The 19,193-nt window shown below is 42.8% G+C and overlaps 1 protein-coding gene across 3 annotated transcripts; it reads left to right on the top strand.

The window, feature by feature from the left end:
- Nucleotides 1-19,191, top strand: TTC22 (tetratricopeptide repeat domain 22). 3 transcript variants are annotated; one of them, XM_083742720.1, is made up of 9 exons: nt 1-106; nt 2,415-3,160; nt 5,915-5,970; nt 10,814-10,929; nt 11,328-11,446; nt 12,671-12,832; nt 13,693-13,845; nt 17,418-17,916; nt 19,056-19,191. In XM_083742720.1, exons 2-9 carry the CDS (start codon nt 2,600-2,602, stop codon nt 19,073-19,075), a joined length of 1,686 nt encoding a protein of 561 aa, XP_083598846.1. In that variant the 5' UTR covers nt 1-106; nt 2,415-2,599; the 3' UTR covers nt 19,076-19,191. The 3 variants fall into 3 exon arrangements, with proteins under 3 accessions (XP_083598846.1, XP_083598844.1, XP_083598845.1); XM_083742718.1 differs by lacking the exon at nt 19,056-19,191 and having other exon boundaries at nt 17,418-18,411; XM_083742719.1 differs by lacking the exons at nt 1-106; nt 19,056-19,191 and adding an exon at nt 922-974 and having other exon boundaries at nt 17,418-18,411.
- The last annotated feature ends 2 nt before the right edge of the window (nt 19,192-19,193 follow it).

The raw sequence follows: 19,193 nt of genomic DNA, 5'->3' as shown, positions 1-19,193 counted from the left end.
CTCAGCTGATGTGGCAGTTTCAACTGCCGCTTTTCAGAGGTTCCGTGGGGAGCACAGAGGAGACTAGCACCCCCATCCATGAAAGCTCCCCAGCAACCATGACCAGGTAGTACCAGGTGTTTTAATCACTGGGAGAAAGGCATCTCCTCACACATGCAGTTAGATCAGGCATAGGCAAACTCGGCTCTCCAGATGTTTTGGGACTACAACTCCCATCATCCCTAGCTAACAGGACCAGTGGTCAGGGATGATGGGAGTTGTAGTCCCAAAACATCTGGAGGGCCTATGCCTGAATTAGACACTCTGCTGTTGGGAGCAGTGAAGGATGATAACCAAAACTATCCACATCCCAGCCTGGTGGTGATGGTAGTGTGGCTGAGAGTTCAGATCAGTGGTTTGGAACCTCTAGCCTATGGAACTATTCAGGCCTGCTAGGCCTCAGAAATTGGACTGCCAAGCCATACCTACCTTTCCCGTGTCTGCTGTCATATATGACATCAAGCAGGGGAAGTTCAAGCCATGAGGTCCTCATTTCTTCCTTGGTAGGGAAAACTGGCACTTTCAAAAGATGCCAAATATGAAAAGAGCCAAGTCTTGGCTGCAAAGGAAAAACCAGGAGCGCATTTCTGATTCGTTATTTGCAGCTGCAGCTTGAATTCAAGCCAGGGAGGCAAAGGTAGAGTCTTCTTAAAGAGCTCCAGCTGCAAAGGGAGCTTTTTCCTTCACACCTGAAGGTACAATCACCTGATAGACAGATCCAGTTCCCCATCCCTGTTTTAGATGGAGGTAGGTAAATGGGGGTGCAATCTGAGGCTGTATCGGCTGCACTCTGATGCAAGGTTAGCAGCTGCCCTACCTGCTGAAGGAGTGTTTTTGTCATCAAAATACAAGCAATAAAATTCTTATGAAGACACCATCCATCCCAAGACTACCTCTGGAACTTCCCACCCCTAGGGGAAAAGGAACAAGGAATGGTAATTTGTCTTTTATATTTCTGTGAGTTTGTGGGTGCCAGGCTCCTATAACCCCTGGATCCAGCAAGCGTTAGCATTTAATCAAGGCTGATATTGTTAAACTGGGTGCCAGACCCATTCTAACCCCTGGGCCCAGCAAGTGTTAAAATAGAATGGCAGGCTAGCTTCCTGTGCTTAGGTGATAGGCCGTTAAGAGAACCAAGAAAAGGGGTTTTGTGTCAGGTGACAAATGGGTGGGGCCCCTCCTTTCCTACTTCTTAGATAGTAAGAAAGACAAAAACCAGAGATTAGACTTGAAAGTGTGTGCAATGTGACCGAAAAGTTAAGCTGCAGGCTGGACAGCCAGAGAGGCAGAGCACAATGTTTGATCTCTGCTTGAATCCAGGGCTGCAGCTTTGGGAGAAACAAGGCCCTTTTGAGACGCTAATGCTGTGAACCCCTCCATTGTAGGCTTAGGTTGTGTATAGATATGTAAGGTAGGGAAAAGCAGTGCATTTTTTTCTAAAAAAATGTTTAGGGGTACTCTCATTTTCCTATCCTATTGAAATACTGCCCCTCAATGAGGCTAAACCTAGATTCACAAAATGTTTAGGGGTATGCATACCCCCAGAAAAAAAGCACTGGAGAAAAGTAAAGGTAAAGGACCCCTAGATGGTTAAGTCCAGTCAAAGGTGACTATGGGGTGCTGCACTCATCTCGCTTCCAGGCCAAGGGAGCTGGTGTTCATCCACAGACAGCTTTCTGGGTCATGTGGCCAGCGTGGCTAAACCGCTTCTGGCCATGATGGAAGCCAGAGCGCATGGAAGTGCCGTTTACCTTCCCAGCGCAGTGGTACCTATTTATCTTCTCGCACTGGCATGCTTTCAGACTGCTAGGTTGAGAAAAGATGAGACAGCAACAGGAGCTCACCCCGTCGCTCAGGTTCGAACTGCTAACCTTCTGATCGGCAAGCCCAAGAGGCTCAGTGGTTTAGAGTCTCCGCTGTGTCTCATTTCCAAAAGGAAATGCAAACCCTGGGTAAGTTCCTGGAAACTCTGGGATCTTGCACTGCTCGGAGATTGGAGTGCTGTGCAACAATATGGTTTGTACTAGGTTGCATCCCACTCAGTTCCAAACTTGACATTCTAAAGCATTTCTCGTAATGGGTTGGCATTATGGGTAGCTGGGGTGAAGCACCATTTGCTCTCCCTGCTGCTAGCCTTTTCAAAGGCATGTTAATAACGTACTTGAAATGCAAGTTTGTTCAAAGGAGCCGATCACTGTATTTGCCATACACTGGTAGCCTTCCAGGACCTGGAGCTTTCTCCTTTATTGACAAATGAGGGGTTGCTTGAGCAGTTCTTGTCTTTGCTTTCTGCGATTCACTGACCAAATGAGAACCCTGAACCAGCTGGTTGTCTGTGGAATGACAAGCGTTCTATTTTGCTCCTCCCTTCCCAGACTTCATGTGAATCAGCTAAACCAGAAATACAGGTAGAGAAAGAGGTGGAGGATTTCCAAAGGCAAATACCCTGACAGGACAGTAAAAAAACAAACAAAAAAACCACGTCTTGAATGGAAAAATAACAGGGGAAAGTAGCTGTTCGAGAGAGCCTGGAGTGGTTGATACTCTTTCCAACGTGAAAATGGAAGAAGCCGAGGTGGACATTGATACTCTCATTGACGAGATGGATTACATTCCAGGTCACTTTCACTTAGATATGAACTTGAACTTTGAGTCTTCTTCACCTATGAATTTCCAAGGGAGAGACTTGAAGCTGAAACGAGAGAGCCTAACCTATGAGTTAGAGCTTGAAACTGGCTTGCAGCAGTATGCCATCAGAAACCTCCTTGGGGTCTTTTCTTTCTACCTGGAAGAAGTGGAGCAAGCCAAGGAGATTTTCCTCTGCATCTCTCAGGAGGACCCTGAGAATCTGAACACTTGGGCCAACCTCGCCTACGTTTATGATAGGCTGAACAACGAGCAAGAAGAGGCTAGGTGCACCGAAAGACTCTCCCTCTTAATGGGCTTGGATTCAGAAGACCACAAGCCGCAAGGGGACCCCCAGCTCAGAACAGCCCGTTGCTTGGCTGAGCAGGGCTATGCTTACGCCTTCGACGTTGGGCTGGTGAACGAAGAAGAGAAGATGGAGAAACTGACTGCAGGCCTCACTCTCTACGGCAAGGCTCTTGCTTATGGGAAGCAGGTAGGCAGGCTGTTTTACCTTCTGATGTCACTTGCCATTCAATGGGTCATTCGTTGGAAGAGGGATACTAGCCAATACACACACACACCCCTTTTCATTTTCTGTTTCAGAAGGCTCACCATACCCGTCTGTTGTCTAGAAATGTTTTAGAAGTGTGGGAGCTGCATTAGTTGTTGTTGTTATTTATTTATTGCCTTTATATCCCAGCTTTTCTCCAAAGAGCTCAGGGCGGCATCCATGGTCTTCCCCCCTCGTCATTTAATCCCCACAACAACCCTGTGAGGTAGGTTAGGCATCTTAGCTGTTGATCTGTGTAGGGAAAGGTGCTTGTTCTTACAGCAGCAATTGCATCTCCAGTTAGCTTGCTAGGCTATTTTGGAGGGAAACAACCCCCCGGGGAGCTGAGTCAGGCCAAGAGAAAGCTCTTCGCATTAAGAACCACCGCTTCATTTAAACCACTTGTAGCCTTCAAACACCTAATCCTGCATAAATGTGCAAGAGCAAACAAAAGGAGATGCCAATGGATAATATTGATAAGCCAACTTTTAGAATCAGAGCCCTAGATCCTCACGGCCTCTTATGAGGCTGAGAGGTCCTTTTGTCCTGCTATGCTTCAATGGCGCCTCAGTTCGATTGTGAAGCTCCCTGCTTTGGGAGGTGGCTCAGAGGGAGAGTATCTGCTTTGCGTGCAGAAGGTCCCAGGTTCAGTTCCTGGCATCTCCAAACAGGCCCCTGTCCCAAATACTGGAGAGCTGCTGCCAGTCAGTGTTGACAATACTAAGCTAAATGGACCAATGGCCTGACTCTGTGCAAGGCAGCTTCCTATGGAGGTGTCTCTGCTCTCTATCTCCCCTGGCTTCTCACTGTTGACCAAGACTGTTCTGTTCCAGCAGGCATTTGACCTGATGGGTTGAAGCTTTTTTGTATGTGTGTGTGGTTAATAACCATCCTGTTAGGAAAAAGCTGCTACAATATGTCAGACCCATAGTCTTTGCAGCAGATGAAATGCCTATAGAATGGCTTGCACATGTGTCACAATCAGCCCATGATAGTTTTCTGGGGCACATCAGGTTACAGCAACTCTTGCCAGCCGGGCAATGCATTCTGCTACCCTCGTTCACCACCATGAAGCTGACACACAGGTACAAAGTCAGGGCATGACACTCACCTTTCTAGCACAGTGCTGCATAGGAGCTTCAGGTCTTTAGGTTCTTTTGAAAATGTGGCTTCAGAATCACAGGGAAAGGTTGGAGGAACTTAATCACCTCATTATTATGCACTCTAAAATCATATGTTTAGAATTCTACCCCTCTAGTGACTCATTTTTTGGTTGGTCATGTCATGTTTTATGATATGCATGTACAATTTTTTGTAATAAGAAAATAATAATAAATCTTTTTTTAAAAAAGTTGGAGGACTGGAAACAGCTATGGTCACTGGCAGAGGTGGGGCTTGTTTTGGTATCCTCCCAGATGGGAGGAGCATGCTGCCACAGGGGAGGGTGTAAATTTAAACAAGGATTCTGTAACTGGGCGCAACCTTGATCAATTTTTTAAAAAAATAAATCTAAGATGCTTTAGACATGTGGCTTTAAGAAAGAACCAGACATAACCAAAGATGAGGCCAATTCAAATATTTTATTTGGAATGTTCAAACCTATTAGAGAAGTGGCTGCAGTGCTCCCAATAAGTCCCTGAACAGTCCTCTGCAACAATTTCTAACACTATCCAGTTTTCTGATTAGATGCTTTTTAAATATTCTGGACTACTTGGCTCAAGCTGTCCAAACAAAGGTGCAACCTTTTGCACACCCAGTTTATCATCCCCTGCAGCAACAGACAACAGGGAATATGCAGGTGGCTGAACTGGAGCACTGTTTGTCAAAGCAAAATGTTTGCACTGAGGGGCAGGGCTATATTTATATTTAAACTACAACTGTGCAGAGTCCAAACTTCTTAAGACATTAGAGAAAGCAGCAGCAGTGGGGGGGGGGGGGACATCAAACTAACCATACTAGTAACGACAAAAGTATTTCAGAAAATAATTGCCACCTTGAGTCACAGAAAAATGTTGCTATTCTACCTGTTTTGCTCAGAGCTTCTTTTAGCTAGAACCCGTTTCCTGTTACTCATGGCTGCCCAATTAAATAAATCTTAGCTAATTAGTCTGAGTTGTTTATTGATCAATCAATAATCAATTGAATGTGAATCAATGTGTATATATCAGCATATATACAGACACACAGAAAGACAAGAAAAAGAATATGTTCCCTGGATTGTGCTCCTTGGAATTAATCCAACTGATATCAGTGGGATTTACTTCTAGAAATGAAAGAATTGGTCAGTTTTGATTTCTCTTAGTTTCCCATTTTCCCAGTCTTAGGTTCATTTCATCACATTCCTGCATCAGTTTGTGGTTTTCTTGTCACCATTTAATGTGCATCTCTCCTAAGATGCATTGCATTATTAATATTACATCACTGAACATGGCGAGGACAGGAGTAGCTGCCAAAGTCCTTGATTTAATGGAGCAACTGGTGTTCAGCCCAGACCTGAAGGCACCTGAAGCCCATCACCTTAGAGAAGCTAAGCAGGTGGCTGGTTGGGTGGCCACTGCTTGGGAACCACATGAATGCCACCTTGGATTCCACAACCGAAGAATGGTTGGAAAATAAATAGAAGGCAATGATATTTTAAAATGTATTTGCAGGGAGGCAAATACTGCTTTTCTAAGAACTTCTCTCTCCCTCTTTCAGATCCCTTTGGAGGAGAAACGAAGCTGGTACTTCACTATGGCCACCCTGCACATCAGGTGAGGCAAGAATCAGGACGAAAAGCCACCTCAAAGGAAACAGAAACAAGATGGGCTCTGAGGGGCAAGTCTAGAACTTTTTGTGATGGGATCCACTTAGGGCTTATCCACATTTCCTTTTTGCCCCATGCTTTCTTGGGCACAGGTCTGTGCTTCCCCGGTTCCTGTCTCAGTGCTTTTAAAAAGAAAAAAATAGCCCAGTGCTTTCCCCAGGAAAACCCAATATTTACTGCTGAATTAGATCAAATGGTAGGGTTGCCATAGTTTTTGAGCTATTTTTCATTAAATTTGCCAAAATCTACACTACCGGCGTGGGCCGCCATATGTCCTGATTTCCCCAGACATTTCAGCGATTTCTGACTATGTCCAGGAAATTCTGGATGCCCGGCAGCCCTAGCAAATGGCAACTCATGTTTTCTACGGATTGCCGTTTGCTCCAACGCCAGTGAGTTTCGTGGCTGAGTGGCCCAACTAAACATCACTGCATCAGATTCCTAGCATGCTTTTCACTCATAAATTCTGCCATCGCCAGACTTGGATCAGAGGTGTGGTCCTATGATGTCCTATTCCCCTACACTGACTGAAATTTGTCTCACAAGGGACAAGTTGCAGGTGATGGGGGAGCAATTCAGGTCAGGAAAGCAGCATTAGAAAAGAGTTAAACAAGAAATAAAAAAACCCTAACACTGCTGCCCTGATCTGAATCAGGATTCCTGTGGCCGTATTTACCGTTATTCATAACTGCAAGAGCTCCATGAGGGCATCTGATCACATACTTTCCAGAATTATATGGTTTGATCCATAGTCCAGAGCTGTAGTCCAGTCTACGCCAAGCAGGTACCTTCCAGCTATTTTGGACTACAACTCTCCATCAACCTCAGTCAGCATGGCTGATGGGGAGTCATGGTTCAAAACAGCTCAAGGGCAGCAGGTTGGCAAAGGCCACTATACCACACAAGAACATCTGGAGTGAGTTAAGGCCCAACAGGACACGAAACATATCACTTTCAGTTGCAAAAAGAAAGGGAGAGGGCAGGTTCAGGAGGGGCAGCAGTTGGCACTGCCCCCTGGCACAGCACGAGTCCCTAGCCTGCATCCCTGTTCGCCAAAGCCGGGTGCAGGCTAGGATCCAGGAAGGGCATCGCTGTTCCAGTTCCCTCGTTGGTGCTCCCATAACGCTGCTGCACTAAGAGGGGTGAGTGGACTTTGCAGCAAAAAAACAAAACAAAACCACCCTTTACCTTTTTAGCCTTGGAAGGAAAGTTACTTACCTGGAAATAACCCCCACTGAAGTAGGACTTACTTCTGAGTAGATGCACTATTGCACTATTATTAGAGTTAAGCATTTGTGGATTAGGGCCTAATTTATCAGCACTACAGTCTTAGAACCACCATAGCGCACAGGAAAATACTGGTTTTGAATGAGCGTAAGTACTGTTGTTAAGGCTAGGTTGAGTGGGTGGGGGGTTGTTTTCCATTTACTTCTGCTATGTTTCTTGTTAGCTGTATTTCATATATTGTGCCGGTAGGCACCTTGCACCATACAGAACTATGAACCAATCAGCATTAGATCAAAGACAACCACAGAGATTTTGATCCACGATCTTTCCTCCCTATGTTACATCAAAGGGGTTTTGTTACAAAATCAGAGATAAATCAATTGTCATGGAAAGCACAGTGTCAACAATATAGAACAAGGATGCCCACTTTCTCCCTTCTTATTTATCCTGGCTCTGGAACCCTTAGCAATCCGCATCCGAGCAGCCACAGACATCAAGGGAGTGGAAATAAAAGGCAGAACCTATAAATTAGGGCTCTTTGCAGATGACCTAATGATGACAACACCAGACCCCATAAGCACAGCAACCTCCCTAATCAGAGAACTCAACAAATTTGCAATGGTGTCGGGCCTACAGGTAAATTTTACAAAGTCAGAAGCTATGTGCTTCAACACCCCTCCTCACATCCAAAAAGAGCTCACGAAGGTCACCAAAATAAAACTCTGCCACACCAAGTTCAGATACCTAGGGGTACAAATAACCAGAAACCTCAACAAATTGTACCTCCACAACTACAAGCCCCTGTGGCGACAAATTAACAAAGACCTAAAGAGATGGAATAACACGAATTTCACTCTCTCAGACAAAATAGCCATGATCAAAATGATCACACTCCCCAAACTAACCTACCTCTTCCAAACCCTCCCAATCTGGATCCCCTCAACCCAACTCCGCAGTTGGCAGAGAAAACTACACTCTTTCATCTTCTCACATAAAAAACCAAGAATAAGCCCCAAATACCTGCACCTCCCCACCTCAGAAGGAGGATGGGGAATCCCCAACATAGAAGCATATTACATTGCCAACCAAATACGTCATATAATTCCATACATACTAGAAGATGAGACAAAACAATGGGTACACCTAGAGAGGGACACAATTGAAAATACCTGCACCACAACATACCCACTCCTCCCAAACAAACTAAAGAAAATTCCCACAACACTTAACAGGTACACACAGACCATGCTCAAAGCATGGAAAACACAAATAGGCAAACTATCCCCAACCCCATCCCCACTAATCCCCCTGGCGTACCACACATTATTCCACCATGCAGCACAAAACCTCCAGATAAAAGCCTGGCGAACCAAAGGCTTATATCGCCTAATAGACTTTTATAAAAATAACAAACCCTTGTCAACACAAGAAATACAAGACAAACTAGAAGACACCCAAATGCCCTGGTTAACACAACACCAATTACATGCCCTCTTAAACAACCCAACAGTAAAATCAGCAGCAACTAGGCCCCTGACAACCTTTGAAAACCTCCTCCTAACAACAAAGGGAAATGGCAAAGGGACGGTATCCGCAATATACAAAATACTACTCCAAAATCCCGCAAATCCCCTAGACGCAATAAAAAAACAATGGGAGAATGACATAGGCTATGAGATTAACCCCACTCAATGGACCAGAATGTGGTCTAAACCCCCCTTTAAATCCATATCAACGAAAAGAAAAGAACTCACACTGAAACTCACCTACAGGTGGTACCTAACACCAAGGAAACTAGCGCTAATACACCCAGGAACCTCACCAAAATGCTGGAGAGGGTGCACCTCCACAGGCACATACCTTCACATGTGGTGGGAGTGTCCCAAAATCCAACTATTCTGGACAACAGCCATACAAGAAATATGTAAAATAACAAAGCAAGTATTAGACTTCACCCCAGAATTGGCCCTACTAAACATCTTCCAAGACAACAATGCCCATTTACACCACAAAGAACTCATAACCCACCTACTTTCAGCAGCCAGAAACACCATAACCAGACACTGGAGAGACCTGTCAGGAGTAAGCATGGACCAATGGTACCAAATAGTATGGGAAACAGCCCTACTAGAAAAATTAACTAATAAACTGAAACTGACACGGGGACAAACAAAAGAAGACACCTTCACCCCGGTATGGCTCCCCTTTATCACATACACAGCCCAACAGGACAATGACAATAATCCACCAACAGCATACAAATCAATATGGCTAACTTGATCCAAAACACCCACCCACCTCACTCACACACGAAAACAAAGATCACCACAGCCAATCACAAACAAACAATCACATCCTAGGCCAACCCCAACCTCTCTCACCACCAAAGGAACACAAGTGAATAACACAAGCACGCTGACACCAAACTACATACATTAAGCATAATAGAAACACCGCTACCCTACCCCCATCCATCTCCCCTCCCTCCACCCTCCTTTCTTTCTTTTTTTTTTCTTTTCTTTTTTCTTCTCCCCCTAATGCCTCAACAAATGAAATGGATTTGTAAAAATGTAAAACAAGAAAACCCTTAATAAAATATATTTAAAAAAAACAATATAGAACATGAAAATTAGAAAGGACAAAGAACAATGCTTTGCAGAAAGACTTGCCAAAGCATCATTCATTACTGTATAGGGTGCAACATTTGACAAGATTTAAAAACAAATGTGCCTTAATCTTTCCCTCCTCAGTTAATGACCACTCCCAAAGCTGTTTCCCAACACTGCAGCTAGCCTAGAAAAAAGCCTTCTATTGGCTACAACCAATGGCTTAGCTATAGCAAGTGTTCCTTCCTATAACTGAAGTAGAAATGGTATATTTTTTAAAAAAGATTAATCATACTATATGGGGCAAAGGCAACCTGACCATTAGGTCCAGTTGTGACCGACTCTGGGGTTGCGGCGCTCATCTTGCTTTATTGACCGAGGGATCCGGCGTACAGCTTCCGGGTCATGTGGCCAGCATGACTAAGCCGCTTCTGGCGAACCAGAGCAGCGCACGGAAATGCCGTTTATCTTCCCGCCAGAGCGGTACCTATTTATCTACTTGTTCTTTGATGTGCTTTTGAACTGCTAGGTTGGCAGGAGCTGGGACCGAGCAACAGGAGCTCACTATATGGGGTACTATACTACTATAGACATATAATTCTAAAGTTCTTCTTTTTTTCCCTCAGTCACTCCTCTGTTTTCTTCACTTCTTACTACCCTCTGTGGCCCCCCATTTACATGACTTTCACCTGTGCCCCCCTTGGAATATCCTTAAGGCCCCCAGTTGAGAAACACTGCAAAGGGTTATTTTGCAGCAGATGGTGGTTATTTTGGGGAACTATATATTGCATTTTATGTCTTTTGTATTTTATATTAACTGTTTTGAAATATTGCTGCCAAACCCATTGGATGGGGGTAAAACAGTGGCATTTGGAATAAATCGTTTGCTTGCCAGTTTTAGAGCTCTGTATATGCAGAACAACAAATCACAATAGCCTTTTTCTCTCTTCACTTCAGGTTGGATGCGATGTGGATGAACAAGGGCAATGATGAGGGGAAAAGGTTGCCAGCCTTCAACAGAACCTTGGTTTTGCTTCAGCAAGTCCTGAAGTGCTCCAGCCTTCATTATAGAGGTAGGAGACGTCACTTGCACAATCAAAAACATGTAATTACATGTGTAATTCACACATGCAGCTCTGCATCCCAGAAGACTGTTGCAACCCAGGTGTGTGTAACTGGGCTCTTCAGCTCAGCTAGAAGACGTCCAACGGAGTCTTCATTGCTGCAATCTCCATGCCCAGTGAGGCAAACCACTCTTTATTTTCACAAGTAGTTTGTTTCATCAGCTGGGAAACCTCAGTGCTTGGTTTAAGCTGGCATAAAATGTTCCTTTGGAACTTTTCTACTATTACCCAACCTCAGTAACTGTCTGTAAATCATTTTGAATTGCTTTGGAGAAGGTAGAGTAGAATTTACAATGCCGCTTCTAATATGTTGCCCTGCTTTCAATTCTGTTCTCCTCCTCTTCTAGCCTTGGCCTGGTGCTATCTTGGGATATTGTTTGAAAGGAAATATTCCTTCTCAGATACCCCGATGGCTATTCATGACTGTGGGTACTCTGGGACAGATCCCCTCGACTGCTTTGGAAAAGTAGGTTACGAGTTTTTTTTGGGGGGGGGGGCTATCTGGGGGGATAGAATGTATAAGAACAAGCTTTCCAAACCAGTTCCTTTGTCAGGTTAATGGCTTTGCCTGGCTAGTTAAGGACCATGATTTAGCATAATCAAAGAAGTTGCTCTGTACCATAAAACAAATAAACAAATGGGTGAGATTTTCCCCACACACCCCTCACCCAGCTGCAGGGCTGGATTAACCATTGAGCAAAATAGAGGGGGGGGGCACCAGAGAAATTTTCCATTGATGGATTTTTAACATTAATAGTCACAATTGCTCAGCTGAGATTCCATTATATTAAAAATACCAACAAAACAACTATGCAACAAGGCAAGCTGGGTACCTTATTTCTACTAAGTTTAGAAGCAGATGTGTTGCGTAAGGTTAGTTTTGAGGATCTGATCAAAGACTTTGCAATTAGAAAAAGTAGGAGAAAAATTCGTCAAATATAAATAAAGTGGAAGTACTGTATACAAAAATAAACATTGTATTCCATCATACTGTGGGTTTTGTTTCATTTTGAAAGATAAAATGTTATTTTACTGTTTACTATTGTTTATATTTTGAATAAGATATATATGGAGGCCCTCTAAATTATCTTAATCTGGCCCTGCCCTGCTGCTAGCAGAACAATAGCCAGAGTGGGTGGAGCTGCAAAGCTGAAGCTAGAAGCTGCAGAGAGAGATGTATTTGGCCTGTGCTGGATCCAAAGCTGTGGCCAGTGGAGAAGCAAGATCTGTTGGGGTATTAATGCTGTGAGTGTTTCAAGTGGTGCTAATTATAATTAAGGATAATGCGGGTGTATTATAAAACAAAGACCCCTTCTACCCTTCAGGAGAGGAGGATGGACACAAAACTAGAATTCGTTGACTCTGGGTGTACCTCTTGTTGGCCTCCCTGTCTTCCCCCCTTTCCAGTGGTGCCAGCTGCCACTTGCTTATGAGTAGATATATATAAGGCCGTGCTAGAACTGACAGAAGGGAAGAGATACCCTCTTTTGCTCATTTCCTTCTCATCCAGAGCAAGGTGCCACCTCAGTTCATGTCCTCGCACACTTCAGTCCTTTCAAAGGGCATAATGTACAATGGCGGCCAGGCTGAATGTTGACACATAAATTTCTCCTTTCGTTGCCCATTGTTCAACAGAGCAAGGAGAAGTTCACTAATGGAACAATGTATTGTGGATTTGTTTGTTTTTAAGGCAATAGAGATAGCTAGAGAAAACCCACTGGTTCTGAACCGCCTAGCAAAAATCTTCCACTTCCTTGGCAAGCAAGAAATGGCAATGGCAGTCTGCAACATGGCCTTAGATGTGCTGCCAGATCCAGTACTTAACTGGCAGGCATATTGTATGCGTGCCAAGGTATGTAATTCTCCTTTAAAAACAAGGCCTTTGTAACATAGAAATGCTATGGGGGACCAGCTGGGGGTTGTTGTTTTTTTGTATTAATAGGGGTAGGGGTGGTGGGTAGGGGTAGGGGTAGGTGTGGGTAGGGGTAGGGGTAGGGGTGGTAGGTGTGTCAGCACTGTGCTTCCTGAAAAGCCATTAATGCAGCTGCCTATCTGGACAGCATCAATTATTTTGGTTTAACTGCATGAACAAAAAGTCTCTTCTTGTAACTTCTCCTAACGACGGCACTGCTTAAATTCCAGTGCTACCAACTCTGGTAGAACATATGAACCTGCCTTGGTCCATCTAGCTTAGTAATATCTGTGTCTATTTGATATAAGCTGTTTATTTTAAAGTTATTGTGACTTTTTTGTATTGGATCAGATAGTTATTAAGTGTGCAGTCTTTGTTGTCCATTTTGTCTATTCTTCAGCTTGTAAACCACCTTGTGTATAGTAATTATAGGTGGTATCCAAATTAAAAGTGAATGAAGGGCAGTATCTGGCAGAGGCAGTCATTTACTGAATTAGACTCTGAACTTAACACACTTATGGGAGGGGGCTTTAGATGGCCGTATACATTACTTCACTTACTTCCATATGTGGTAAGTCAACCTTGCTGTGTCTGAGGCCTCCCCTCCTCATTCTGAGGAATTGGGGGGGTCCCACACTTCAGCCCCAAAGTCCTACCTTGATGGTACCACTGGGTCTTTCCAAGCTCTGAGCCCTGAGACCCTTTTAACAAGAGAGGTTGGGGAATATAAAGAACAGTCATACAAACTAATGCGCAGGGAGGGGAGGGCAAAAAAGTGTTGAATAGCTCTTTATTTTTAGATGCTGCTTAAACTATATTTGCGTGATTTGGATCGTGTGAAGATGGGCCTGGGAGGAATGCCAGACCAGAGAAACCTCTCTGATGCCAAAGCTGATCTCGAGAACGTCATGAAGGTGCATCCATGTCTGAAGACTTACCTTGACCTAGGCCAGGTGAGTGAAAGCAGCCACCTGGTCCAGACACATTCATGGTCTTCACTTTATTTTATCTGTATGATAATAAAAGTGGTGTTGTTCATTCAGGATTTAACAGGACTAAGGCTGGTTTCTTAACTTCAGTAACTTGGAAGCGAGCGCTATTTGAATCCAATAGGATTTATTTTTTAGTAAACACTGTTAGGATTGCACTTTTTAATTATTTAATTTTAGAGTGTTAATTCTAGAGAGATCTCAGAAATGTAATCAGAATGTGATGAGAGCATATCCATTTTTTAAAAATAATATTTTATTAAATTTCACAAAAATTAACAACAATAAAAACAACCCAAATCACAAAAAACCAACAAACACATACAAAAATGCCAACAAAAAACACATACAAAATGCCAACAAAAAACAACAACAATAAAGAACATAACAAAGAAAATTCAAGATTAAAAACAAACTCTGTTTCAAATTAATAACCTTCCAGATCTTATTTTCCTTGCTTCCACCCGCTTTCCTTTCATGTATTCCATTTTAAAATTAGTTCAGCAATTATCATATTATTCAAATTCATTTTTTATCTTTACCTTTATGCTCTTATTTATCTTAATCACTGGAACCCCTTCATTTCATTTACAATGCCCTTAACATTCATAAATTGTACAATGTTTTTGTAGATAAACTTTAAACTTCTTCCAGTCCTCTTCCACCTGCTCTTCTCCTTGATCTCGGATTCTGCCGGTCATTTCTGCCAGTTCCATATAGTCTATAACTTGCATCTGCCATTCTTCCAGGGTGGGTAAGTCTTGTGTCTTCCAGTGCTTTGCGATGAGTATTCTTGCTGCTGCTGTGGCATACATAAAAAAGGTTCTATCCTTCTTTGGCACCAATTGGCCGACCATGCCCAGGAGAAAGGCCTCTGGTTTCTTCAGGAAAGTATACCTAAATACTTTTTTCAGTTCATTATAAATCATTTCCCAGAAAGCCTTGATCCTTGGGCAGGCCCACCAAAGGTGAAAGAATGTTCCTTCCGTTTCTTTACATTTCCAACATTTATTGTCGGGCAAGTGGTAAATTTTTGCTAGCTTGACTGGGGTCATGTACCACCTATAAATCATTTTCATAATATTTTCTCTTAAAGCATTACATGCTGTAAATTTCATACCGGTGGTCCATAACCGTTCCCAGTCAGCAAACATAATGTTATGACCAATATCTTGTGCCCATTTTATCATAGCAGATTTAACCGTTTCATCCTCAGTATTCCATTTCAACAGCAGATTATACATTCTCGACAATATCTTAGCACTGGGTTCTAACAATTCTGTTTCCAACTTCGATTTTTCCACCTGGAAGCCAATTTTCCTGTCCGAGTTATAGGCCTCTCTTACTTGGAAATAGTGTAACCAATCCTGCACCTTATCTTTAAGTTTCTCATAACTCTGCAATTTCAATTTGTCCCCGTCCTGTTCCAAAATTTCCCAATATTTTGGCCAATTCGATCTCATGTTAAGTTTTTTCAAGGCCTTAACTTCCATTGGTGAAAGCCACCTTGGGGTTTTATTCTCCAAAAAATCTTTATATCTGACCCAGACATTAAACAATGCTTTCCTGACAATATGGTTTTTAAACGCCTTATGTGCTTTGTCCTTACCGTACCACAAGTATGCATGCCATCCAAAAACGTTGTCATGTCCTTCCAAATCAAGAATGTCTGTATTCTCAAGAAGTAGCCATTCCTTCAACCAGCAAAAGGCTGCCGCCTTGTAATATAGTTTAAAGTCCGGCAGGGCAAACCCCCCTCTATCCTTTGCATCAGTAAGAATTTTATATTTAATTCTGGGCTTTTTGCCCTGCCAGACAAATCTAGAAATTTCTTTTTGCCACTTCTTGAAACAGTCCATCTTGTCAATTATTTGTAAGGTTTGAAACAAAAACAACAGTTTTGGCAATACATTCATTTTAATAACTGCAATTCTACCCAGTAAGGAAAGCTTTAGGTTTGTCCATATTTCAAGATCTTTTTTCACTTCAGACCAACACTTTTCATAATTGTCTTTGAATAAGTTAGCATTCTTCGAAGTCATGTTCACCCCTAGGTATTTTACTTTTTTCGTTACTATTAGACCTGTTTCTCCCTGAAACCTTTCCTTCTCTATTGGTGTCAGGTTTTTTTCCCAGAACCGTAGTTTTTAATTTATTAAGTTTAAACCCTGCCACCTGACCAAATTCTTGTATTATTTCCAAAGCTCTTCTAGTACTAGGGATTGGCTCCTGTAGTGTCAAAACTAGGTCATCTGCATAGGCTTTCAGTTTGTAATGTTTGGCTCCGACCTGTATACCCTGAATCTGTTGGTCCCTTCTAATCATGTTCAGCAAGACCTCCAGGACTGAAATAAAAAGCAAAGGGGAAATTGGGCAGCCTTGTCGTGTCCCTTTCTCTATCTTAAATTCTTCTGTAATCGCATTATTCACTATCAATTTTGCCTTTTGTTCTGAATAAATCGCCCCTATACCGTTTCCAAACCTTTCTCCCACCCCCATCCCTTGCAGGTTTTTCTTCATAAAACTCCAAGAAATGTTGTCAAAGGCTTTCTCTGCGTCAATGAATATCAGTACTGCTTTTGTATTAATATCAACTTGTAATTTTTCCAAGATGTCAATTAAGTTCCTTGTGTTGTTTGTCATATGTCTGCCTGGGAGAAAGCCTGCTTGGTCTTTATAAAGATAAAGAGAGCATATCCATTTTTCACCACTAGTAACATCTGGAGAAGTTCTTGTGTGTGCATGGATCTCTGAAGGGATGAGCAACATAAGGAGCTATTCTGAACTTTTAGTCCAAATTTCTGCTCTGGTTCTATTTGGTGTGACTCACCCATAAGCCAGGTGCTTGGGAGGAAGCCTTGTTGAAGTGGCCATAGTTTGTGAATTTTTTGTTTCCTTCTCTAAAATAATACATTAATTTAATAGAAAGTTCCTGCCTAGCAGCCTACTTAACCAACTCAAGGTTCCAATGGTGTTGACCTATGTAAAGCCCTGACATTGCCCTGGAATAGCTTTGTCTCTGTGGAGTGCGCTCTCTCCCTCAACTTGCCCATTCTGAGGGGAAAATGCTTTCAGATAAAAAATGAAGAGCTGAATGTCACTGAGGTCCTGTTTTAGTTTCTTTAATGATTGATCATACAGGGGCTTCTTGACTATAACTCTGTTATTACACAGCCTCACTCTACAAGCTTTTAAGAAAGGGAGGGGAAATCTATGGCCCTCCAGGTTTTGCTGGACTACAACTCCTATCATGCCTCACCACTGGCCATTGCTGGCAGGAAATGCAGTCCAACAACTACAGGAGTGCCACAGGTTGCCCCCCCCCCATGCTTTAAGAGAAAGTACAAGATATTCAAGAAAGTTTTTTTATGATTCATTACCATTATATTAAAAATGTATTTTCTGGTTGTTATTTAACAGTGAACATTTATGGATTTGTTTTCTGCAAGCTGTAAGCCATCTTTGTTCTTTTGACATGTTTAAATAAATACTGAGTGTTCCTCCTTTCCCTCCCTGCCCATCCACTGCTCTTCCAGGTATGTTACTACATGGGAGTAGATGCCATGCAGGAACTTTTACTTGTAGATGAAAATGCCGTGAACAATGCCCTTGTGTTCTTTGCTAAAGCCATGGAATTAGACCTGGGGAATGTTTTGCCTGAAATCCAGCTGCTGAGGGGGAAATGCCTTCGGATAAAAAATGAAGACCTGAATGCCATGGAATGCTTCAAGCAGGCAATAGAGCTGGATGATGTGGGTTCTGTTTACACAGAGAGCTTCCGTTGCTTAATGGAAATGCTGCTTGCCTTGTTCAGTCAGAAGAGGATGAATACAGAGATGCTGATGAAGGAAGTAGAGTTGTGGGTGAAGAAGGCTGAGGAGAAATATCCCAAACAGCGAGTGCAGCAGGAGCTCAGGCTGGTGTGTCGTCACTACACAGCTGAGGTGCTTGAGCTCTCCAAAGCCATGGTGGCCAGAGGGAAGACTGAGCTGGTGAAATTGCTCTTTGAGACCATGAAGTGTGACTTTAACAAAGGTAGACGGAATGAACGCTCACTCTCCTTTTGAATGGCTGGTTTGCTTTTCAGCCACATGGCACAGCAAGAGGTTTAGCTCTCCCCATAGTTTGCGGAAAGAATTATGAAAAGCTATATAATAAAATGTGATACTTTCTAGAGCACCCACCAAGTATTAGTCTCCCATATACACTATGTATGTATGTATGCAAAGCACACAGAAGCAGGTCAACAGGAGATAAAATAGCCTTCATTTATTACTGGGAAGCAGGTAAGGTGTAAGTGATTTACAGCAACACTCTGATAATGTTTTACATGTATCATTTCTCAACCATCAAAGCTTAATGTGACCAGATATTGATACCTATGCCCTTGCTTTGGATATATACATTCATTTAACTTAATTGTAGCAACCTAGGGATGTGCTCTTCCGTTTGGAAGAAAACCACCACCATCACCCCATATTTTTCACTTAATGAAAAGGAGATATAATAGCAGATGTTTATTTAGAATTTTTTAAAAAACAAGAATATGTAGGTACCTGTTTGGTTTTGTCTGTTGAAAATATAGAATGAAAGCCTCCTGCCTTTGAATCAATTGTTGTCTTCACATATCATGTGAGCTTCTTGCTAGGCCACATACTGAACTCACAGAATAGATTAATTCTGAACGGATTGTGGAGCTGTTCTTTTGTCACATTTCCAGAGCAATTAATTAAAACCACCAGATAAGTTAACAGTCATATTCAGAATCACATATTCAGTAACTTATTTACTGATCTTATCAAGTATGCAACCCGTGGGTGCCAACTCCCTGAGGCCCTGCGTGGCTGAGCACCTACAAAATTCCCCATAAAGAGGACGGGAACCCACACATTTCAGTGCCAAGGCCATACACGCTGCATGGCACCCATGGCCACAGGGCCAAGCTGGCACTCCTGTGCAACCAATTACATTGGTGCTGCTATTCTGAGATGTACTCACTGCATTTAAATAATGAATTTCTGGCGGGACTCTCCAAATAGCCAACACCTGTTGATTCATGCTTGGACATTAGCTCATGTAATAGTTTAAGCTGTTCCTGGTAGCAAGACATGTTAGCCTGGCAAGGAAAAGACAGTCTCTCAATTGTCAATGCGCCCTTCATTCTGATCTTATAGGAATGTTTCAAGTGATCTAATGTGGCATTATAATAGAAGAAAAACAGCACATGCTACACAGCGAATATCAACCAGGAGAGAAAAGCACTGGGCGATGTTGAGAAGGATGAAACCCAAGCTCTCAGGAATGACAGTGCA

Source organism: Podarcis gaigeae (assembly GCF_964106915.1).
Source record: "Podarcis gaigeae genome assembly, chromosome: 6".
NCBI classification, from domain to species: Eukaryota; Metazoa; Chordata; class Lepidosauria; order Squamata; family Lacertidae; genus Podarcis; species Podarcis gaigeae.
Note: the sequence above shows the minus strand (reverse complement) of the source record. Positions and strands in the feature narration are given on the sequence as shown.

Bases quoted from the DNA above. Each gene is read 5' to 3' on its own strand.
- TTC22 (XM_083742718.1), top strand. From the start codon at position 2,600: ATGGAAGAAGCCGAGGTGGACATTGATACTCTCATTGACGAGATGGAT. The intron at 3,161-5,914 runs GTAGGCAGGCTG...TCCCTCTTTCAG, and splicing joins CTCTTGCTTATGGGAAGCAG to ATCCCTTTGGAGGAGAAACG. The intron at 11,447-12,670 runs GTAGGTTACGAG...TTTGTTTTTAAG, and splicing joins CCCTCGACTGCTTTGGAAAA to GCAATAGAGATAGCTAGAGA.